The sequence below is a fragment of the Squalius cephalus genome (genome assembly GCF_949319135.1).
Source record: "Squalius cephalus genome assembly, chromosome: 2".
In the NCBI taxonomy this organism is placed as follows: Eukaryota; Metazoa; Chordata; class Actinopteri; order Cypriniformes; family Leuciscidae; genus Squalius; species Squalius cephalus.
In genome coordinates, this window is record NC_137123.1 from 48,893,130 (window position 1) to 48,917,533 (window position 24,404).

General features: G+C 38.7%; 1 protein-coding gene across 3 annotated transcripts; it reads right to left on the bottom strand.

The window, feature by feature from the left end:
* Positions 1-237: 237 nt before the first annotated feature.
* kdm4c (lysine (K)-specific demethylase 4C) lies at positions 238-24,337 on the bottom strand. Of its 3 annotated transcripts, none has more exons than XM_079850472.1 (22): positions 24,237-24,337; positions 23,356-23,534; positions 22,431-22,606; positions 21,941-22,055; positions 21,014-21,207; positions 20,826-20,875; positions 20,633-20,736; positions 20,394-20,531; positions 20,083-20,276; positions 18,088-18,254; positions 15,417-17,152; positions 14,193-14,304; positions 13,617-13,798; positions 13,297-13,516; positions 11,224-11,300; positions 11,040-11,095; positions 10,756-10,864; positions 2,654-2,842; positions 1,746-1,916; positions 1,400-1,519; positions 1,210-1,302; positions 238-902 (listed from the first exon to the last, which is right to left on the bottom strand). In XM_079850472.1, exons 2-22 carry the CDS (start codon positions 23,497-23,499, stop codon positions 741-743), a joined length of 4,509 nt encoding a protein of 1,502 aa, XP_079706598.1. In that variant the 5' UTR covers positions 23,500-23,534; positions 24,237-24,337; the 3' UTR covers positions 238-740. The 3 variants fall into 3 exon arrangements, with proteins under 3 accessions (XP_079706598.1, XP_079706600.1, XP_079706599.1); XM_079850474.1 differs by having other exon boundaries at positions 21,941-22,087; positions 24,237-24,332; XM_079850473.1 differs by lacking the exon at positions 1,746-1,916 and having other exon boundaries at positions 243-902.
* Positions 24,338-24,404: the final 67 nt, after the last annotated feature.

The following is a 24,404-nucleotide window of genomic DNA, read 5'->3' on the forward strand; positions in this document are numbered from 1 at the left end:
TGTGAGATAAAAAGTCGCAATTATTATTATTTATTTATTATGCAGAGGTGGAAACAAGCTTCCATAGGTTCCACTTCTGTCTTTGAACTGGTTAAGATTGTGATTGTTTAAAACTACCATTATGTTTCTGTTGCTCTTGCAAGTTATATTTAATAAATTAGTATAAATCCCTATCTATGTATCATATAATTTTTTTTAAAGCAAAGTGTGAAGCGTTTCATCAACTGAGGTCAAGGCACAGACCACAAATCAAACATCTTTAATTTTTGTCAACAGCTGTAAGCACCACATAGAAAAGAAAAAATTAACCCCGGAATAAATAAAGAAATCATGACTATAAGTAAAAGGTGACATGTGCTTTGCTGGACATCAGTAGCAACTTTTTTTTTTTTATTTGCCATTTATACCATTTTAAGCTCAACGCTAAATGTTTCAGTGATGGAATGGTGCATGACAAGACAAATCATTTACAAACCAAGCATGCGGGTGAAATTAGTCTCAGCAGTGTTGGGGAGGAAATTACATGATTACGATGCTACAGAATACCATTTGAGGCAAGAAAAACCTCTGAAATATAACAGGAAAAACTTCTAATTTAGAAAAACATTCTTGTCCCTGACTTATGAGACCACAGTATTTCTGCCACGTTAAAAAATCATGATCTCACTGATGTACAATCTTCAAGCCCAATTGAAAACAGCCCCTTGTAATTCAAGGGCTCTTTTAACTCCATTCATCTTTTAGTTGGCTTTGCTGTGCGTTTCTGTGATCCTGGCGAAGGTTCGAGGGCTGATATGGGCGATATAATCCGTCTGGAACCGAGAATTTGGAGTGCGTCGCCTTTTCCTTTCACCTTGTGTGGTAAAGAATGCATCTTGGAAACGCATGCTGGATGCCGTGGACTGTAAAGGGGTGAAACAAACACATCAAAACATCATTCATGAAGAAAAACAGAACAGGACAATATTTTAATTTTCTCATTTTTGGACTTTCAATGGGTGGACAAAAATGTTCAAGCTTCAAAAAGGATATCATCCATAAAAGTAATCCATATAAATCGAGAGGTTTAATCCAGTTCTTGATGTGTCCCGAAGATGAACAGAAGTCTTGTGGGTTTGAAACAACATGAGTGTGATTCAATTTTGACAGAATTTAAATTTTTGGGTGAAGTGACCCTTTAAAGAAAGAGTTCAGTAAGTGAGAACTCACCAAACGACCTTTGACTTTTTTGGGCAGGTCTTCATCCAGTGTATAAATGTCCTCTCTCTTCGCCAATACTTGGGATCCATCTTCAAATTCCACCTACAAGAACACAGGATATACCATGAATGATTAGAGAGGTACTGTAGTAAAGCAGCAGTACTTGAAAGAATACGTGTGAGAGTATATGTGTGTGTACCTGGTACATATATGAAGTGTTAGAGCCAAGGTACTTGGCTCCATAAAAAAGTCCATCAGGCCACTTCACCTGAACAGCCTCCCCCACTTCAGGAGGTCCAAGCTGGGTACAATCTCTGCTCTGCAGGGTGAAAGAGAACAGATTCCACTCAGACGCCGGGATTAAAAACTAGAAATATTGGGCACATTCTTATCAACGCATGAGAATTTTCTGTGAAAAATAAGAGGCTGACAACTTTGTAAGCTTATATTTTGTATATTTAAGTTTGCATTCATCAGTTCAATGAAAACATGCCACAGATTATTCATTAGAACAACTACTGGCTAGCAGTGATAGAAACACTCACTACAATGTCTTCAGGGAATGTATCATTGCTGAATGAGCCATCATCAAACATGACTTCATAGAATGTTTGGGCCGTGACCTGGGTAACACGTGAGCTGTAGTAACGAAGATTCTTGTGTTTGGAGATCACTGTCTGGCCCACTTCTAATTCACTTCTGCTAACTTTCAATTTCTGAGGGGACATAAAAAAAATCTTGATGTTAAAGGGTCAATTATGTGACAGTTTTTTCTGTATGAATTTATTTATTTATATATATTAAAAAAATATATATAAATGGAAGAGCTCAACCGTACTTGGTTGACATGCAAGAATAAATCTCACTGGTTCTTGCAGAAGCTTGAACATTCTTGCATTAAACGCAAGAACAAACTTCATTGGTTCACATGTGTCAATCAAGCATGTTTGAGCTTTATCATATTTAATGCGCTCTATGTATGTGTGTTGATCAGTGTTTATATGCGAGTAAACTAAAAGCCTAAATAAAATCTATCCATCAAATAAAGTTGTCATGCCTTCAGAACACTTGGATTAGACGCTCGATTCATGTAGATTCCATTTACATGTATTTATGAAGTTTTTGAAGCATCAACGTTTTGGTTACATGGACTGCTAATGGAGGTTTTATTAAAAAATATCTTATTTGTAGTTCGAACATGAACAAAAGTATAATGGGTTTGGAATTACATGAGGGTGAGCAATGGATAACAGAATTTTCATTTGTTGGTGAACTATACCATATACCACTATACCATAAACTATACAAATTCATGATATTAGTAATAAAAAAAATCATATGTATGTACATAGTAGAAAAATAAAGTAGAACATTTGACATTTTATTTTTAACTTGAAATTTTAAAGATATTCTCTGAATTGCCTGGAAGTATTGCGGCTGTGAGTGTACTCACAGCACTGGAGCTCCGTGACTGGTGTCTGTGACAGGTGATAAAAACCACATATGGCCAATCATCAGGCTCCATGGGCACTCCAGCAGCGTGTGCACAGGTGACATGGAAAGAGGTGGGGCAACGGCCACATGAGCACTGAATACATGCTCCAGATAGCTTTTGTATCCTGTTACGGCAATATATACACTTCTACAAAGAGAAAGAAAGAGAAGAGAGAGAACGAGAGAGAACACATAACATAACACATTAAAGAATGCCAAGACTTAGTCGAATCATTGAAAGAGCAGTGTAAGAAACATTCAGGTAACACTTTCAATAAGGTTTCATTGGTTAACATTAGATAACTACATTAGTTAACATGTAATAACAATGAACAATACTTCTAAAGCATTTATTAATCTTAGTAAATGCCTGGTAATGTTAATTTCAACATTTAGTCAAGTCAAGTCACATTTATTTATATAGCACTTAACAGCGATAACAGAAAAGTAATACAAAAAAGTTTGTTTCCAGAAGAAAATAGCATCACAGTCCAGCTTAAGTAAGTTCAGTGATGTTTCATTTTTGTTTAAAAAAAGTGATTTAGTTCATTTATATATACACTGCTCAAAAAAATTAAAGGAACACTTTGAAAAAACATCAGATCTCAATGGGGAAAAATATCATGCTGGATATCTATACTAATATGGACTGGGTAATGTGTTATGAACGAAAGGATGCCACATCGTTTGATGGAAATGGAAATGATCAACCTACAGAGGATTGAATTCAAAGACACCCCGGAAATCTAAGTGAAAAAATGATGCAGCAGGCTTGTCAATTTTGCTGAAATTTCATTGCAGCAACTCAGAATGGTACTCAGTAGTTTGTATGGCCCCCACGTGCTTGTATGCATGCCTGACAACGTCGGGGCATGCTCCTAATGAGACGACGGATGGTGTCCTGGGGTATTTCCTCCCAGATCTGGACCAGCGCATCACTGAGCTCCTGGACAGTCTGAGGTGCAACCAGGTGATGTCAGATGGACCGAAACACAATGTCCCAGAGGTGTTCTATTGGATGTAGGTCAGGTGAGCGTGGTGGCCCTTCAATGGTATCATTCCTTCATCCTCCAGGAACTGCCTGCATGCTCTCGCCACATGAGGCCGGGCATTGTTGTGCACCAGGAGGAACCCAGGACCCACTGCACCAGCATAGGGTCTGACAATGGATCCAAGGATTTCATCCCGATACCTAATGGCAGTCAGGGTGCCATTGTCTAGCCTGCAGAGGTCTGTGCGTCCCTCCATGGATATGCCTCCCCAGACCATCACTGACCCACCACCAAACCGGTCATGCTGAACGATGTTACAGGCAGCATAACATTCTCCACGGCTTCTCCAGACCCTTTCCTGTCTGTCACGTGCTCAGGGTGAACCTGCTCTCATTTGTGAAAACCACAGGGCACCAGTGGCGGACCTGCCAATTCTGGTGTTCAATGGGAAATGCCAATCGAGCTCCCTGGTGCTGGGCAGTGAGCACAGGGCCCACTAGAGGACGTCGGGCCCTCAGGCCACCCTCATGAAGTCTGTTTCTGATTGTTTGGTCAGAGACATTCACACCAGTGGCCTGCTGGAGGTCATTTTGTAGGGCTCTGGCAGTGCTCATCATGTTCCTCCTCACACAAAGGAGCAGATACTGGTCCTGCTGATGGGTTAAGGACCTTCTACGGCCCTGTCCAGCTCTCCTAGAGTAGCTGTCTGTCTTCCTGGAATCTCCTCCATGCTCTTGAGACTGTGCTGGGAGACACAGCAAACCTTCTGGCAATGGCACGTATTGATGAGCCATCCTGAAGGAGCTGGACTGCCTGCGCAACCTCTGTAGGGTCCAGGTATCGCCTCATGCTACCAGTAGTGACACTGACCCTAGCCAAATGCAAAACTGGTGAAAAACAGTCCGAAAAGATGAGTAGGGAAAAAATGTCAGTGGCCTCCACCTGTAAAACCATTCCTGTTTTGGGGGTTGTCTCACTGTTGCCCATCTAGTGCACCTGCTGTTAATGTCATTAACACTAAAGCTGCTGAAACTGATTACCAACCCCCTCTGTTACTTAACTGACCAGATCAATATCCCAGGAGTTTAACTGACTTGATGCTATTCTCTGATTAAAAAGTGTTCCCTTTATTTTTTTGAGCAGTGTATATATATATATATATATATATAGCCGCTCTGGAGTAAAACGCGATGTCATCGTCCAGCTCAGTTCAGTTCTTGTATAATAGTGTCAATGCAGGGAGACTAATATTATTGTTGAATATTAAATTAAATGTAAAATTTAATGTCCCCAACTAAGCAAGCCAAGCCAAAGGCAACAAAGGTGGAAAAAGGATACGGCCCGTATCCGGCTGACTACATCATGCATTGTGGTTGTGTTTAGGCGATCCTAGATCCTCAGATTTACTAATACATTATTACAATTAAAAGTTGTATCTGTCAATATTATTAAATGGACCTGAGCTAACATGAACTACCAATGAACAGTTGTATTTGTGTTAACTAACGTTATCAAAATTAATTAATACTGTAGCAAATGTATTGCTCATTGTTAGTTAAATGTTAAAGCATTAACTAACACTAACTAATGGGACTTCACACCATACAGAGATGCACTTTTAAGAAGCTGTGTCAAGATAAATACTTAAGGCCCTTGCAAACTGAGTGCGAAATTCGCGTCCGAAATTTTAGCACGTTAAAAAATAAATACAACCTCACATTATGTCAATCACACTTGCACACTGCCCCCGAAACTTTCGTCCGTCAAAAAAAAAATCGGATCGGGTTCGATTTTCTGTGTTTTTCGCATCCGTAACAAGCATTTGAATGGTGTTTTGACAGTTTAGAGCCACAGAATGACGGATACGAAAAAACGCATGCGAAAATTTCGGATTCAGTGTGCAAGGACCTTTAATCGTCCTAAATTAACATTAAATTGACAATCCTAGAGTAAATATTTATTTGTGTATGTCTCAGAAACTGTAGAGGAAAGTGAAACTAAAGAACGAGAGAGTAAAGTATTCTCTTTCAAACATTTGTTCGGTATCTTTCAATGGGAAATGCCTAGGGTGTGACCAATCCTGGAAGCACCAATTACACCACGTCTGTCAGTTGACAGACCAATCACGACAGTGATGCGGGAGTCCCGCCTCTCTAATATATTTTGCTGCTGGCAGTCCCCACTTCATTCTTGTTCTCTTCCCCATGAAGATCTTATTTTGGATGATATTCTCAGCAGATTTCCGAAAAAGGTTTTTCTCATTTATTCCCTCACGTTAAGTGGTGTGAAGGATTGGCCGATCCTGCCGCATTACGAGAATAATTGCAGATAAGATCCGATATCGAGAGGCACATTGTGTGAACTTGTTAATTCCCTGGTGTTTGGATCTCGATTATGACGACTGCAAGCCCATCCAGCAGCACAGTGAAAGGGAAAGATCCCTCTTGCCCGTGTGTGCGTGTCTATGATTACTTCTAAGAACTCTCACCCTATGTGCATAGCGTGTTTGGGAGTTAGACACGGACAGGCTGTGCTCGCTAATCCCGAGTGCTGCCTGCACCACTCTCATTTCCCATCAAGGGTTTTAGAGCATCGTGTATGAGTCCTTAAAGGGGACCTGAGTCTTTCTGCACCTCCCCCAGAGTTAGATGAGGCTGCTCCTCAGCCCCGGTGCAGCTGGAGAGAGTTGATGGATGAGATCTCTCCTGAACTTCCTCCCATCTTTGAATCAGACCCCTTTGCGGGGGACAAAAGCCGCGTTTCCACCGCAGGAACTTTCCCCAGGAACTAGGAACTTTGGGCTGGTACTCGATGTGTTTACACCGCAGGAACCAGGGTCTAAATGAAGTTCCGGGTAAATATTTGCCCCTCCGATAGTCCCTGCTCACGAGGTAGTACTTTTTCAAAGTTCAGGAACTTTCAGGGGTGGGACTTGTGCGCTGCACAAGCTGATTGGTTGTGTTCACGCCGCATTTTGGTTGGATGACTCCACGCAGCATTTTCTTTATTTTTAACCTCCCTTTTAAAAAGTGGCTTCATGCAGTAAAGTTGTCTGTCTGCAAATATGGAATTTAATAAAAAAAACTGGGGGACTGGCGACGAGTTTCAGGCTTTATTATTTGGGTATTTGTGGAAGAGGAAACTTTCTGCGCGTTCGTCACAGCCATCTCACGGCCAATGTCCGCAATAGCTGATAACATACAATTTTATATCTAACGTTAGCATTACGAGCTCTGAACACGCTTTATCAGTGCTCGTCTCTTTTCTGCCACAGCTTTTAATATTAAGTCATTATGTTTACACATTGTCATCTATTGCAAGGCAAACCATGTTACAAATTTACTATAACAGGATTGAAATAGCGCATTGAGGTTGGTAACAAACAACTATTTACAAGACTGTCACTATTTATGATTGATAGACGGGGTTCAGGCTTTTTTTAAGAGTATTTGCGCAAAAGGAAATTTTTGCGCGTTCGTCCCAGTCATCTCACAACGTACCTTGTCTAATTTTATACGCATACGAGCTTTCTGAACACGCTTTAGTATCAGTGCTCGTCTATTTTGTTATGTTAATTAGCCTACCTCGTTAGTAAACCAATAACTGCAGCACAGTTTGAATCTCCTCCATACTTATAAATGTGGCGCTCAAAACTGATTACTGTCCGTCGCAGACTGGGAGGAGCAGTTGCGCGCAGTTTACCTTCCCGGTACTTTAGACCGCGGTGTAAACGCAGAAAGCAACCGGTCTGGGGCAAAAAAGGTTCCTGGGAAAAAAGTTCCTGGGACAAATTGTTCCGGGTAATTTCGGTGGAAAAGCGGCTAAAGAGGATGATGATGAGGCGATTGCTTGTCTCTTGGAAGAGGATGTTATCCTCCCTCCTAATCTTTCTACTAGGCCTGGCTGTGCCATGGATGAGTCACCCTCCCCATGCCAGGAGAATTGGATCTTATTGAGATGTGTAGGAGAGCGGCTGCTAAACACTCTTTCGACTGGCCATCGAAGGCAAGAAGCAAGAAGGCCAGGCGCAGAGATGGATTTATATGACGGGAAGAGGCTGCAGTCGCGCACTTCCCGGGTCAAGCAGAGGATTCCAGCCATCCCAGCATGAGTCACAGAGATGTGACATTTCTGTGACAAACCCTTCCTACATAGGGTGCCAGTTAAAGGTTTCTCCTGGCTGGACGTGTGGGATGTCCAACCAAGTAATAGCAAGTGTGGCAAGTCACCTCCACCCCCCAATCGCCGTGCAGCCCTATCCTCCGCCTCTCCTTCACTGCCGGGACAGACAGAGAGGCTGTCTGCCTCTCTTTTTAAAAAACGTATTACTCCTCTGCCCTGGTTGTGAGAGCCTTGAATGCCACCTCACTGTTCACAGAATATCAAGCTGAACTCATGGTGGAGATGGGGAGGCAGATTGATGCTGGGTCACCAGATTCAGTGTTGTGGGAAGAGATCTGTGTCATTACAGGTCTCAACCTGCTGTGCTCATCTAGGGGAGCGGCCGCAGCATAGGCTCGGCCGTGGTGGGTGAAAGAGCCCTGGATTGGGTCTGTCAGGCTTGTTGGAGAGGGATTTCCTTGATGCCCCTGTGGAGCTGAAATCCCTTTTCAGTGCTGCAATGACAAATATGCGTCAACAGAGCGATTTACGCAAGAAGGATGGAGGTTGCCTTCAAGGGTGATTGAGATTTTTCAGAATGTGAAAGTGGCTTCAACGCGCTCTGCATATGATCAGAAATGGAATGTGTTTGAGTGATTGTGCGCACACAGATACATTGTTCTGTTGCGGATGTGTTATGTTTTCTGCAGGAACTTTTGGATAAGGACAGAGCCTTTTCAACTTAAAGTTTATCTTGCCGCAATTTCTGCGTGCCTTGTGGGGATTGACAGGAACATCATACTGTAGGTCAACACCTGCTCGAGAGGTGCACGGCACAGGGTTTCAATGTTTCACTAATTCTGCTGTGGGATCTGTCTGTGATCCTTAATGCACTAGGGGGCTGAGACCCTTTTGAGCCTATAGATAGTAGGGCTCCACGATTAATCGCAATTTGTAAATGTATTTGCACTTAAATCGAGATGGCTTATCGCGATTTTGAAAGTGCAAATGCTGCGATTATTTTGTATGTGCAGCTTGTCATTGATGTACGGCTCTGTAAACGCTGCTCCATCTGAAAGCACTGTGAGTTTGAATCACTTATAGTGTGCATTTGAAAAAGCAACATGCGTCAAACAGCTTTCCAAACATGAGAAGCATTTAATAACCTCGTCCAACAAAAGCCAACATTTAATAACATGCTTTTACTCCAAACTCACTTCATAATGACAGTTGAGCATCCTTCTGTGAGATGATATGGCTTCTTACACAGAATAAGGCAGTTGTGTGTTTATTGATCATGTTTAATCAATCAAAGCATATCAATCTCCTGTTTATTCAGCTACAGCGATTGGGATTTCCTGGAATGAGGGCGTTATCTACTTCTGTGACGGGGCATATTTGGCATGTCTGCACGAGAGCGCCCTCTGGTGTTCAGATGGAGCAGCATTGACTACCGATCAGCCGTGTTGCACTGACAAGCTGCGCATAAAATAATCGCAACCTTTGCCAAATCACGTGCGGTTTTAGTGCGATTAATTGTGCAGCCCTAATAGATAGTATTGATTTAAAGCTCCTATGTAACCCCAGTTTCTCTGATAACAGAAGTGAAGTATCTCACCACACTTCCCTCCTTGCAGTTGCATGGAGAAGAGATATGCTGAGAATGAAGTGGTGACCGCTAGCAGCGATATATACTAGGGAGGCGGGACTCCCGCATCACTGTCATGATTGGTCTGCCAACTAACAGACATGGTGTAATTGGTGCTTCCAGGATTAGTCACGCCAGAGGTGTTTCCCATTGTGAGATACCTCACTTCTGTTATAAGAGAACCGGCGTTACGTAAGTTACCTAAAGTTGCCAACATTCATTTTAGCTTTAGTTCTACACTCTTGTTCCAAGAGACATTACATTTCTCAGCTCTTATGGGCCATTAAGACCCATTTGCACTTTATTTTACTGTTTCTACTGTCTATGAGTGTGTGTGTGTGTGTGTGTGTGTGTGTGTGTGTGTGTGTGTGTGTGTGTGTGTGTGTGTGTGTGTGTGTGTGTGTGTGTGTGTGTGTGGTTTTTTTCCTGGTAAACCCTATGCTTTTACGCTCCATTTCCAACAGTTCAGATGACAAATAAATGCAAACTCCAAGAGCACTCCACAAGATATGTTTGATTATAACATCTGGAAGCTCAAAATTGGTCGTTTTAAACAGCTTATTGTACACGTAAGTTAATCCCCGTTTTAAACTAATGCACTGCACACATCACACGCACACAGAAACATTTAGTAGCACAGAAATGTATTGTCAACACTGTTCTGTGATTAATCAATAAAATAGCTTAGAAACTGAAAAGTTCTTGCATATATTTCTTAGTAACTAAAACCCACACATGCACTAATGCATTCATATAAATCTAATCTTTACTGTGCTACTTTATCTGTGTCCGATTTAAAACAAGCTGAATCATTGAAAAAATATACAAGGGCCAATGACAAAAGAACTGATAAAAATAAGTTATGTAGAAGCAATAGCCTTGTGGGCAGCACTGTGTCATAAGCCATTGCCATGGTTCAGGCTTATTTGTTCATTAATGACGTTATCAGCGACAGGTCAACGTCGACTCGACTTTAATCACATAAATGCCAACTTCTAATAAAAGTCGTTCAGCCTCTAGTGTACAGGTTAGCTATACTTGTGAGAGCCAAATGTCCTCAGTCATATAGTGAAATATTATGACAAACGACTAGTGAGGACATTATACTGGTCCTCACTAGTTTAAAAAGGCGTATAAATTGGCCAAAACATGTTTTTATTTAAATCTAGTGTTTTGCACATGTTTCTGTGATTGGTAGGTTTAAGGATAGGGGTTGGTTAGGTGATAGAAAATATCATTAACCTGATAAAAAATCAATGGAAGTCTATGCAATGTCCTCACTAATATAGTGAAACAAAAGTGTGTGTGTTTATTACTCACCAGTTTATATCTCTGTACAGGTATGGCACTGATGTCAATAGGAGCTCTCTTCACCACATCTATGAACTTCACCTCAGGGAGACCCACAGCACACATCACATGGGCCCACCTACAACATGTATAATTCATGAGCCGTTTGACTCATTCACTAATATCTAAGAACACTGGCTTTGCTGAACTCATATTTGGAGGATGTGTGTAAAAAGCATACTGAGTCTTCTGCTCTGTTTAGTATTTAATACAACACTGTATTAGTATTAAGGGATCTGAATAAGGGAGCTTACCTGTCATCTGAGGTTCTCTTTAATGCACCTCCCCTCAGGTTACACAAACAGCATCCCTGGTATAAAACACACACAAAACAGATATAAGATATCAGCCATAATTTAACAAAGGCAAGCAAAACATACAAGTAGTCAATAAATGATACTGATACAGTAAATGTTGACTGACTGCATGATTACTTACAGCTGCCAGGTCTCCGCTCACACATCGGTCACATGTCCACACTGGGCCAACATCATGAATAGAAACACCGTAGCAACCTATGGACCAATCAAACCTTTACATACTATGCCAAACTATTTTTTTACAACATGCATTTTTTAAGGTTGCCAAAGTTAATGTGTATGCTTAAGATATTAATTATTAAATTTAACACAATCATTTATTTAACACACATACATAATTCTGCTTTCAAAAATGTCAGAAATTAGATCATGAGATGAACTCAATTACTTTATTCTACTAACAGACCTAAAGGATGGTACAAAAAAATGGAACTGAAGTAAAAATGTTTCTCTTACAGTATATATATCTAACATTACTCTAGAAGTGAGCAGAAAAATATAAACTCAATTTAATACAAAGTAGAGTTAAAGATAATATAATAAATTAGCTATATAAAAGCCAATTATTTTATTTAATATATAGCAGTTTTTTAATCATGATTAAAATCAAAATCAAATAAAACAAATATAAATGAATGAAAAATTAATATAGTATGCATGGTATGAATGGGTATGAAATTATACCATAAGCTACCATTACTTTTTTTTTTTTAAAGAAATTAATACTTTTATTCAGCAAGGATGGAGTAAATTGTTCAGAAGAGACAGTAAAGACTATTACATTAATACAGAACATTGCTATGTCAAAAACATGCTGTTTTTAACTTTCTTTCATCAATGAATCCTGAAAACATTAATATATCATCACAAAAATATTAAGCAGCACAGCTCTTTCTTGAGAACTAAATAGAATGATTTCTGAAGGATCATGTGACACTGAAGACTGGAATAATGGCTGCTGAAAATTCAGTGTTGCATCTCAGGAATAATTTTATATATACAGTACCAGTCAAAAGTTTGGAAACATTACTATTTTTAATGTTTTTGAAAGAAGTCTCTTATGCTCATCAAGCCTGCAGTAAAAAAACAAAAAAAAAACAGTAATATTATGAAATATTATTACAATTTAAAATAATGGTTCTCTTTTTTAATATATTTTAAAATGTAATTTATTTTTGTGATGCAAAGCTGAATTTTCATCAGCAAGTACTCCAGTCTTTGGTGTCTTATGATCCTTCAGAAATCATTCTAATATGATGATTTGATACTCAGTTATTATCAATGATGGAAACAGCTGTGCTGTTTAATATATTTTTTTGGAATACTTTTTTCAGGATTCATTGATGAGTAAAACAGCATTTATTCATAAAAACAGCATTTATTCAAAATAAAAACATTTCTAACAATATAAATCGTTACCATCACCTTTTATCAATTTAATGCATCCTTGTTGAATTAAAGTACTAATTTCTTAAAAAAAAAATAGTTATTGTTCCCAAACTTTTGAACGGTAGTGTATATTGTTACAAAAGATTTCTATTCTAAATAAATACAGTTCTTTTTAACTTTTTATTCATCAAATAATCCTGAAAAAAAGTATCTCAGGTTATAAAAAAATATTAAGCAGCACAACTGTTTCCAACATTGATCATAAATCAGCATATTAGAATGATTTCTGAAGGATCATAAGACACCAAAGACTGGAGTACTTGCTGATGAAAATTCAGCTTTGCATCACAAAAATAAATTACATTTTAAAGTATATTAAAAAAGAGAACCATTATTATAAATTGTAATAATATTTCATAATATTACTGTTTTTCTTTGTTTTGTTTTTTTTTTAACTGCAGGCTTGATGAGCATAAGAGACTTCTTTCAAAAACATTAAAAATAGTAATGTTTCCAAACTTTTGACTGGTACTGTATATATTATATATTACAATAGAAAACAGTTATTTTAAATTGTAATATTTCACAATATTGCTGTTTCTACTGTATTTTGAACACCAGAGACTTCTTTAAAAAAAAATTGTTAAAAAAATAACTTACAGACCCTAAACTTTTGAATGTTTTTATATTATTTAATAATTAATTATATTTTATAAAGTCCAGGTTTCCCTTGCCAGAGGATCATGATATTTTGGGCTTTTTCAGTTGTTAATTGTGTTGTTAAGTGATCTCAGTGACGTACTGGCATGAACTTGAACACAGCAACTGTTGCAGGCCACAAGAGGACTGGATCCATCCTCCTCCAGTAGTGTGTTCGAAGGGCATGGGCCCTCCTGGTATGCAAAGCAAATTTCAGGGATCAGAGGTCGCGATCTCAAGCCTGCCACCTGTGAACACGACCCCTGAGACTCTGTGGCAGGATTCATCAAGACATCATGCCTTCTTTCCTCTAAATTCTCAGGCTGTGAGAAAAAAAAACAAGAGTTTGAAATAAATGTTTTTGCATCACATAGCACATATACACAACCAGATTGGTACCTAGTATCTGTCTCAATAAGTTACCTGATAGTATGGCATGAAAAGGGTGCAGACAGCACAGTGAGGAGCAGTTTGAGCTGCAGCTGTGTTGTATTCTCGTTCATATTGAAGATGAGCTTTTCTCTGTTGCCACAGATGCACTAAAGGCTTTGCCCATTCCTCAGTTTCTGGCTCCTCTTCTTTAGTTTCACACTCCTCTACAGTCTCTGAGACACACACACACAAATAAATATTTACTCTAGGGCTGAAAATTTCATTTAGTATTCTAATTCTTTAACTTGACACAGCTTTTTAAAAGTGCATGCATGCATGGAGTGAGATGCTGAAAAGCAGCGGGACACAACAGCCAAGACATCAGTCTGCTTGCCTTGTGTACATAGATGAATCATTAAAAATACCACAAACAGAATGCAACAATGCATTTTTAGTGTAATTCTGTCCAATGACAACATGCAGTTTAATAAATGGTACTTACATTTTTAAAACCATTACAATATGTTACAAATCAGAATAACATTTTTGTTACTTTTCTTATTTTTTTCATCCATAATTGTAAGCTATTTTTTGCTCATAATAAAGTAAAAGTGGTTAAACATCCACCATCATCACTGGCAGCCTGCTGTTTCACAGCACTGGGAACTGCTCTTGCAGTGGGCTTTCTGAGGGGGTGACGCCAACTCTTGGTAGTCTTCTTAACAGTTTGCATGTGATACTATGAGAGCAAAAAAAAGAGAGACAAAGAGGAAGTCAGTGAAAGAGACCATACACTTTCTGAAAATATTGCTGCTACCTTTATTGTGCATGTGTGTATACAGTATGTGCACATTTATTAATGCGGTAACACTTTACAATAAAGTTCATTAGTTAACATTAGTAAAGGTATCAACTAACATGAACTAACAATGAGCAATACATTTGTTACAGAATTCATTAATATAAATTGTTCATGTTAGTTCACAGTGCATTAACTAATGTTAACAAATACAACTTCTGATTTTAATGTTGTATTAGTAAATGGTGAAGTTAATATTAACTAAGATTAATAAATGCTGTAGAAGTATTGTTCATTCATAGTTCATGTTAAATAATGAAACCTTATTGTAAAGTGTTACCATTAATGCTTTGGCACTGTAAAGCTTTGTTTGCAAGGCATGAAGGTGTGAACAGTAATTAAATAAGTGTTCTGATGTATGAGTAGAGAAAATGTTCTCACAAAAACAAAAACTAAAATCACTGGATTCACAGCAAATTAATATAAATTACCATTCAAAAGTTTGGGATCATTAAAATGAATACTTTTAATAAATTAGCAAGGATGCATTACATTGCTCAAAAGACACAGTAAAGACTTACATTGCTACAATCTTTTTTTAGCAATGTAAGGGGTTGTGAGTATTCTGAAAATATATAAGTTTCCAAAAAAAAATAAAAATAATAATAATAATAATAATAATAATTATATATATATATATATATATATATATATATATATATATATAAAATATTACACATATATACAGTAGTCAACAATTGAAGTGGATCAAAAAAGTTCAAAGTTGTCCTGAGACAAGAACGGGTATTGTTCACAATTCATGTATAACTTTGATGAAAGGTTTTGATCCACTTCAAATGTTGACTACTGTATATATATATAAAAAAATATCGACTACTGTATAACATAAATAATAAAATATACACAAACAACAACAAAAGTTAGCAAAATGTCTTGTCACTGTGGTCGATGTTGTTTGGGACAGAAGCTCAGAACAAAATACTGAAGAATACAGGATGTACTGCTTGTCATGGTGTAGCACCAGAACTCACTGTACAGACTTCCCCTGGCTCCAGGCCCGTTTCCACATACTCAGGGTCACTCATGGCATTCTCCTCACTGGATTCACTGCTGCTGTCCGCACCCTTATCTCCCGATTCACACGAATCAGAGTCGCTCACAGACCCATCATGCTCTGACTTCACACCTTCGTAATACTCCTGCCCTTTAAACTCTTCCTCCTGAGTTTCCTGAGAGCCTGTCTGCTCACCAAGCACACAAGCTACAGCTGGTACCATCTCGACGTTCTGCTGCTTGAGATCTATAGGGGTGTTAAGAGCAACGTCTGCACCAGAGCACTGCATGGGAATGGGCTCCAGGTTGGTCCAGGTCTGGGTGCATGGTGAAGAGTTTGGAGAATCTGGGAACTTTTCTTGTTGGCACCCTGATTCAGACCACATGGTGTAGGGCAGAGAGTCATGGGAATATTCTGTGAGACTGTTTACACCTGTGGTAAGACCCATTACCAACTCGGGCTGCAAGCTCTCAATTAGCACTGCAGGATTCTGGGAGCTGAGGTTTTTCCAAATGGTGAAGGGTTTGGACTCCACGAAGGGGCCATGGGAGGATGTGAGAGAGCTGGACTGCTCTTCAAAAGACATAGAAGTTTGTTTGTCCCCTCCTTCTGCTGAGTTATTAGAGTTGCGGGCATCTATAAAATCCATGTCTGCTACTGTAGGACGTTGTAAAATACTGTGAGTAGTGATTTTAAACTGCGAAACTGACTCATGTTGAGTGTTCTGGTCTGTGGATGGGCATGTGTGTTTATGTCCTTCCTGTTTGGACTCCTCTGGTGGCTCCCACTGTGACACCATAGAAGGAGATGCTGGTTTTGCTATAAAGGTGTCTGAGATCGAGTTATTGAACGATTGGCTCACACCTTCTTGGGGTACAATTGGCCAATTGGGACAAGCTTTTTCAGAACAAGTCCCCACATCATCTGTTATAACAGGAGGTGCGTGTGATTTTTCCAGAAGGAGAACAGGTACAGTACTGCTCGGACTGTGAGGTCGGTGATTTGCGGTGTCGGGTCGTACAGCGAGAGTCAGCGAGGGCATTTCAGGTGCGTGAGAGTGAGGATTGACTCTCTCATCTGTGAGCTCAGGCATTAGAAGAGGCATTTCACAAAAAGGGGCAGTCTGGATTTCAAAGTTTGTTCTGTTCTCCAAGGTTTCTGAATCCTGAAGAGTAGAGTGTAGACGGATTGAGCTTTGCTCCTTGTAAAGTGCTGATGTGCCGTAATCGATGCTGCTCTCAGACAAGATATCGGCGACCGTCTCTTCCATTTCAAATTTAGCCTGTTGGGAATCACTTTCCGAAAATAAAACTGCAGCACCAGTAGAGCTACGTCTCTGTGAATGGGTCACAGGAACAGAAGGTGCACTTATTCCTGAGACAGATTCACAGTCTGTTTGATTAGGACTTTCAGCAGTTCTTTCTGAGTCCAGAGTCACATCCACAGGGATGTCACTCTCTGAGGTTGGTTCAGGCCCAGGCTTTGCGGTGGAGACTGTGTTTGTGGTTACTCGACCTTCATCCAAATTTACAGGCGTCTGGGAGCTTGCATGACCTGGATCAGGGTCACTCTGACTGGATGTGGAAGTGAGTGGAGAAGTCGAGAGTCGTTCAGGTGAAGCATCTTTGACTTGTGAGGTAGAGTGGGCCAGCAAGTCACTCTCCACTCTTGTTACTTTAACAACACACATTTGTCGACATGGACCAGTGAGCCCTAAAAAGACAAAACAAGTGTCATGAACAATAAAACAGTTTTTTTGAGATATACACAGACATGTAGGTTTTGCATGCACACTACTGTTAAAAAGTTTGGAGATTTTTCTAATGTTTTTAAAGTAAGTCTCTTGTGTTCACCAAGGCTGCATTTATTTGATCAAAAATACAGTAAAAACAGTAATATTGTGAACTATTAAAAAACTCTTTTCTATTTTAATGATGGCAAAACTGAAATTTCAGCAGCCATTATTCCAGTCTTCAGTGTCACATGATCCTTCAGAAATTATTTTAATATGCTGATTTGGTGATGAAGTAACATTTCTTATTATTATCAATGTTGAAATTGAGAAACATTATTTTTCAGAAATCTTCGATGGATAGAAAGTTCAAAAGAAAAGCATTTATTTGAAATATAAATCTTTTGTGATATTATAAATAACGTTACTGTCACTTTTGATCAATTTAATGCATACTTTTTGAATAAAAGTATACATTTAAAACAAAAAAAAAATTATCTTGCTGACCCCAAACTTTTGAACGGGAGTGTACATTTCATTTTAAGAAGAAATCAATTCATTTAGAGAATTTTGGATTATTTTTGTTATTTTTTTTACATGCCTGTAACAGAAGATAATGTGATGAAACAGAGATCACAAGTGTTCATTTGCATTCTGTAAAAATGTGGTGTTGTGATAACTAGGACTTGTCTGAAATAAAATTATGTCCGATACTGATACTGTCGAACACAAACGGTATCTGTCCTTAATGTGACTGTTAACAGATCACAGATTATATTCAAGAATCAATTCCACAGAAAATAAAAATGCACATTTATCTACATGTATTACTGAATCAGAGAACAAATGCAAACTACTAGGCTTTGTGTATTTGTGGAATGTATTGTGAACTTACAAAAATAATAGAGATACTAGCCTTTTAATTCAGTTGGGAACTGCGATTCTTTTTGGCGTTTCACTGGGTCTTCCTCTTCCTTGTCTTTTGATGTTAAAGCTGACCCTCTACTCCTCCGACTTCCTCCCTTCTCTAGTGCGGTGTCCACAGTCTTCAATCGTTTGGAGCATGTGCGTGGATAATGGAGACTTGATACAAAAAAAAAAATACACAAAAAATTTCACACGCTGTCCAAGATTGTTAATTGAGCCTGTCAGTAAATAATCATAAAAAAATCTCTATAGTGAGGGCTTCCATACCTTTGCATTAAAGATACAAAAAAAAAAAAAAAAAAAAAGATTCACATGATGTCCAAGATTGTCTTTTAATACAATTAAATTATTTGCCAGAAACTTCTATGCTCTAAATCTCTCACAAATCTTTAAACAGTTCGACAATCTCTATTCAATTTTTGCTAAATTTTAAATATCAATTTAAAAATTAAATATAAGTTTAAATATTAAAATATTATCTAATGCTATTAGCACTTAGTGCAAATAGCTGCTGCCTTATTATAAATGATTTATCCATGCACATCATTCATTTTTTTTAATTCATTCACAATTTTTAATCAAAAATGTTAACCTCCCCTCCCCCTCAAAATGGCATCTGCTCTCTTCATGACGTACAGTATGTCTCGGGGGAGCGTGGGAATAAAAATCCACAACTGACTGCAAACTGGCATTCAGATCTGCCTCCATTTAGTTTGCAACGCCCAACTTACATAGATTCAATCACCTACATTTTTTTACACATTCCAGAAGCCGTTTCACTCGTATATACGTTACAATAGGGAAGAAAAGACCTTGGCAACCTCCGTTTAATGCCGACTATTAAAGGGGTACTTCACCTCTGGAAAGATGAATGTGTATTTAAAATGGGTCATTTATGTAGTAGAAATGTGAAATTATTTTTTAATTTGGAGCTTTCTAGACTGAGAAAAGCCAGAAAATGTATTTTTGGCTTATGTGGATGAAAGACAACAACTCCCAGAATGCACTTGCTTCGCTGCCCTAGGAGGCCACTCCCAAGCCACGCCTACGGTAAGAGAGCGCAGTTAAACAACAAGGCTAGGCTACTAGTAAGTCTCCGTGACGAGTCTGCCCGGGATTTCGAGATCGCCCAAAATGTCCGGGATTTGGCTTTTGCGTTCTACAGTCGCCATTCATTATGTTTACTGTGGCGAGCAGGACGAGACTGAGGGCCGTGGGAGAACGATGAGAGGCCGGTGGCGTGATTACTGATGAGTGACACCTGTGAGACGCACCGGTCTCGTATCTCTCACGGAGGAGCGGGAATTTTCTTAGCAATGCTAAAACGCACATCAACCGATCACTTGTTTAGCGTTCATGTAAACACTACATTCAGATTCACCAATCGGAATGAATTCAGTTAGATTGAAACAAAAGGTGTGCATGTAAACAATGAATTGCGACTGCAGAAAGCAAAAGCCGAATCCCGGACATTTTGGACAAAAAGAGGATGGCAACCCCTACTACTCAGCTTTCTCCTACTACTCAGCTTTCTCCACAGAACAAGAGCCTGCTAGCTTATAGCTTCCAAAAAAAGATGGCTGACACTATGTGTACATTCTGTGAGTGAGATCCCACCCTCTATGGGCAGGTTGAAAACATGCGGGACAGCCCCTACTATTGGCTGTAGTCTTTAGCCTCTGGCCAAAAAATCCTCCGATGACGCAAAATGGCGATTTTTGTGTCAACGGAGAATTTTTTCCAGACAAAAAATACATAAATCTCTCGTCTCAGGGGGATATGAGGGTGGAAAACACGGTAATTCGAAAATACTACAGGTTTTCTACTAATACAAAGCTTAATGCTAAATCCTGAAGTATCCCTTTAACAGACTTATTTTTTGCTCAAACTGTTGTAGTTGACCTGAAAGAGAAAACTGACCATAGAAGACAGCAGTATACATTAATACTAGCTATAGTGACCCTCGTTGAAACCCTGATAATACCTTGTGGTGGAGGGTGATTTCCTGCGACGTCTCTGAAGCCAGCTCTGCAGCTCTGGTGTGGTGCTGGGTGTGGCCAGGGTGTGATCCAATGAGCATGAGTCTTTGCCTTGTGTCCAAGCCTGATAGCGATCCGGCTGGAATCGTCTGACAAACGGATCCATGGAAATCTTCACCATGTCCTTACTGCATGTACACTGCAAGAGGACACAAAAGTAAAGTGTGAAATGTTCACTGGCTGAAGATGAAGGAACAGTAACATGAAGTTGCCAGATTTTCATCAGCAACAGCTGTTGTTATGTGCTTCTTAGTACCTGCGTAGCAACTTTTCCATAATTAATCCACCGGAGACTGGCAAAATTGGTGGATTCGGCACAGTTGAAGCCATGGTTGAAGCCAGCGTGGTAACCATAGGGAAATGTGATCATAAACTCCCCTGCTTCCTGTGTTATCTATAAACATATATCAGTTTATTGTGAAGACATACAAGGAGAACTGAGACACAGCAAAAACTAAAATAGTTGTAAATTAATTCTAAAAGACTGTGGATTGCCTTATCAAATGGTATGCTGTATTTCTTTAGTACAGAGGGGGATATCAGTGTCATCTTGTGTCTCAGGAACGCCTCACAGCTTTTAAAGCTGTTAGGAAAGAAACCTAAGGACAAAGACACATTTATCACACCCAGTACAACACAGTGTATATATGCAGCACATTCCTTTAAAAGACAACTTTATAGTTTTTACCTATAGCAAGACGCTCCAATCTCTTCCCGTGTTCTGGAGGGATGGCATACCTGTGAAATTTATATATTTATTTATTTATTTATTAAGAAATGGGAAAATTCCTGGTCCTCAGGAGAGGTACAAGAAGAAAAAAGTCCAAATAGATCTATGCATGCTGAAGAAACACAGAAAACCACAGCGAGCCCTACCAGGATTTGGGCTCGCCAAAGTGCAGGTAGTTAATGCTGTAGAGGTCCATGTCCTCTGTGTGCCAGGAGAAGCTGGTCTTCCACATGCCAAAGTACAGATAGGGTGTGTTTACTCCCTGAATGGACACACCACAGTCCTCCTCGATTACGTCCAAGATTGAGTTCAAGTGCCCGATGTTCCATTCTTCAATGTCCTGAGATAAGAGGGGCAGTAACAGTATGTCAACTCCTTACCAGTATACAGCACATTTAAGAAAGTAACATGGCACTACCCAGACTTTTTGGATATGTTGCATGTTAATTTCCGAAATTTTTTGTGTGTTTTTTTAATATTTCTATGTGTATACCTCAGATTTATATTAAAATACCATGTAAATATCCTAGTAATTCATTATGGTAATCATTCATGGTATATTTCAAAGCAGTGAAATTTCATAATACTCAATAATAATTTCAATGACAGCAAAAAAATAACTGAATGAATAGCAAATAATATTCTATTGAACACACAATATTATTTATTTATAATAATAGTAACACATTAAATTAACACAATGGCATGAGGCTTTCAACTATTTCTCAATTAAACACCTTTGCGAAAAGTTGCTAAAACTTGCTTTTTTGTAATCATCCAAGTAACCAGTCAGAAATAAAAAATAAATACATTTTCTCTTTTTCTTGTAAATAATGTTGTTAAAATAATTTTATAAAAATAACAGTAGTAAGAGCATAATAGACTATTGTAGTGTGATTTAGTAATAATAGCGGTTGTAGCGATTTAGTGGTAAAGAACCAGTTCTTATTTTTGAAATCCATTTTTTTGAACTGCAACCAGTCAAAAACACTTTTATCCTTTGTTATAACACACATGCCATTCACATGTTACGCTGGACGTTCAGTGGACGTTCAGTCCACCTGCATCCTCACCTCATCATAGAGCGTGCCGCTCACATCAGCACCATAGATGGGCGAGACAAAGGTGAGATTCTTCCAGTATTTCCTCTCCAGGTCTTCATAGTTCAGGTAGCGAGGTGTGCAGTACCTGAGTAGGTAAATCACACATCTCCAGATGGCCTTAACGAATACAGGTCAATCCATAATTTAAAAGAAATCTCATTACAGAGTGCATTAGAAGTCCAGCACATAACAATAAATAAAACAAGGAACCAAAATAGAGGTGTTTGTAAACTGTATGCCATTTCATGACATTGGAATTTGTGGCACAATACAAAACTGGTACCTACAACAACCTGCCTTATATCTAAATGTAGGTTATGGCTGCCCACTTTAAAAAGAAAATGACAGAATGTGCATACTCTGCAAAGAATATATACTGCATGCACCTACTGTGTTTAAAAGAGTAGAATAACAGTATGTTACTTTGAACCAGATGTGCATTTTTGTGTTTGTCACTTACATGTCACTGTTGGCCAGTCTACGGAATTCTTGCACAGTGAGTGGTTTCTTCTGGATGTTGTACTGGGTGAAGAGTCCTGATTGGCCAGCTACCATCTGCTGAATAGGTGCTTGGATGACAAAATCATCAATATCATCGTAATTGCGACGTGGCTTCCAGCCCTTGGGTGGAATTACCTGTGGAAATAATTAAGATCTAATGTAAGAATTAGGCGAAAAAGCATGCACGCATGCACACACACATGCGCACGCGCACACACACACATACACATATACATACATATATAGTCAAACCAAACCTTCAACATTTCTCACATTATCACAGTTTATTTGCTATAGTTTAGAAAATGGTAATAAAATATGACAAGAACTCAGAGTTATCAAATCAGTTGATATTTCACTGGTTTTGGCCATCCTTCTATTAGACTGCCTAACAAATGAATTAGGTTGAATAGCTGTCAGCTGTCAAATTTAAGCACATATTTAGATGATACCAATTTAGGTCAACCAATTACCAAGCAATGCTTAATTTTTTTCAGTCTGTGGTGTAAAAAGGTCGCATTAGCAATTAAAGAAAAACATTTTTTAATACATTTTAGTGGTAGTCCACTGTATGAAGAATCTTTAGGTATAATATGTCACTGTTTACTTTATTTTGCTTACATAAATGAAATAGTGTCTTGCACCCACTAGTAAAAAAAAATATCAAAACTTACATCTGGTGTCTGAATAATTTTTGGTTTGACTGTGTATATATATATATATATATATATATATATATATATATATATATATATATATATATATATATATATATATATAAAACCTAGACATTATTATTTTTACTATATTATTATAATTATTATATATTAGAGCTGTGAGCTTTTCACTATCCATCACATACATAAACATACAAGCATACCAACCTTGGCCAGACCAGCACGATGTGCTCCCTGAGACTCCATGTACACCAGGTATTGGTTGAAGTCCTTAAACTCCTCCATGGTAGGTCTGAAGGTCATGATCTTACAGGCAGGGTTAGCCAGGGCACTTTCCCCGACACCTGCCATCCTGACCTCTCCCTCCAGCCTCCCAGAGGATCTACCTGCAGAGCACACTGTGTTGCAACTAGACGTCCCCCTCACAATATTGATCATGCAGTAAAACATGCACAAATATTGTGTTCAACCTAGTTTGGGTGTTAACAGCTTACATGCATATTACTGACTGTATAGCCATTCTAATTATTTTCATACAATGATTTTTGGTCCACCTGACTAGGATTTCATCACTGCCAGTCAAACCTACAAATATCCTCAAGCAGGGTGTATTTACAGCATACTTAATTTCTGAAGAAATTTACCATAAAATCATATTTGTGCCATTAAATCAGCCCTATTTACCACTTAATTCAATATGAATGCACAATGCAGCAAGCCTGTGACTGTCATTTACAAACGTCTAGTAGAATGAGTTTTAATGCAGGCCCACTCCCATAATCTGCTGATAAAACATAAACCAGAAAAAGACGAGCAAGACAAAGGTGAAATATACATATACAATCTCGTCGCATGAAGTCGCAGGAAGTGTAAACCCCCTGCGTTATGATTTTTATCGTTCAAACTATATTGTTTACTGTACTCAGATAGGTTTATTTACAGTTAGCTCATTAGCTGCTAGAGTGACTATATTAAATGTCAACTAGTGTCGTTGTTAAAGTTCTTCTCTGAGCCAATAATAACAAGATGAAGCTACTTATGTGCGCATAACACATCTGTACTCTGTTCGGTGTATAGATTAGAAATACCTCAGTGAAGTGTGATCGTGGGCACGCAGTCTAGTCCCTTTAAATCCCCCAGCTGTACTTCATGACAGCTCTCTTCTCTCACACGATTTCATGTCTGCCTCTCTTCATCTCGCTAGGGCTTAAGAGAGACGAGCGCCACCTGGTGGCCTGTATGTATGCTATACATTG

Bases quoted from the DNA above. Each gene is read 5' to 3' on its own strand.
- kdm4c (XM_079850472.1), bottom strand. From the start codon at position 23,499: ATGGCAGGTGTCGGGGAAAGTGCCCTGGCTAACCCTGCCTGTAAGATC. The intron at 14,305-15,416 runs GTGAGTTCTGGT...TTGCTCTCATAG, and splicing joins AGCCAGGGGAAGTCTGTACA to TATCACATGCAAACTGTTAA. The intron at 11,096-11,223 runs GTAAGTAATCAT...GTTTTATACCAG, and splicing joins TGAGCGGAGACCTGGCAGCT to GGATGCTGTTTGTGTAACCT.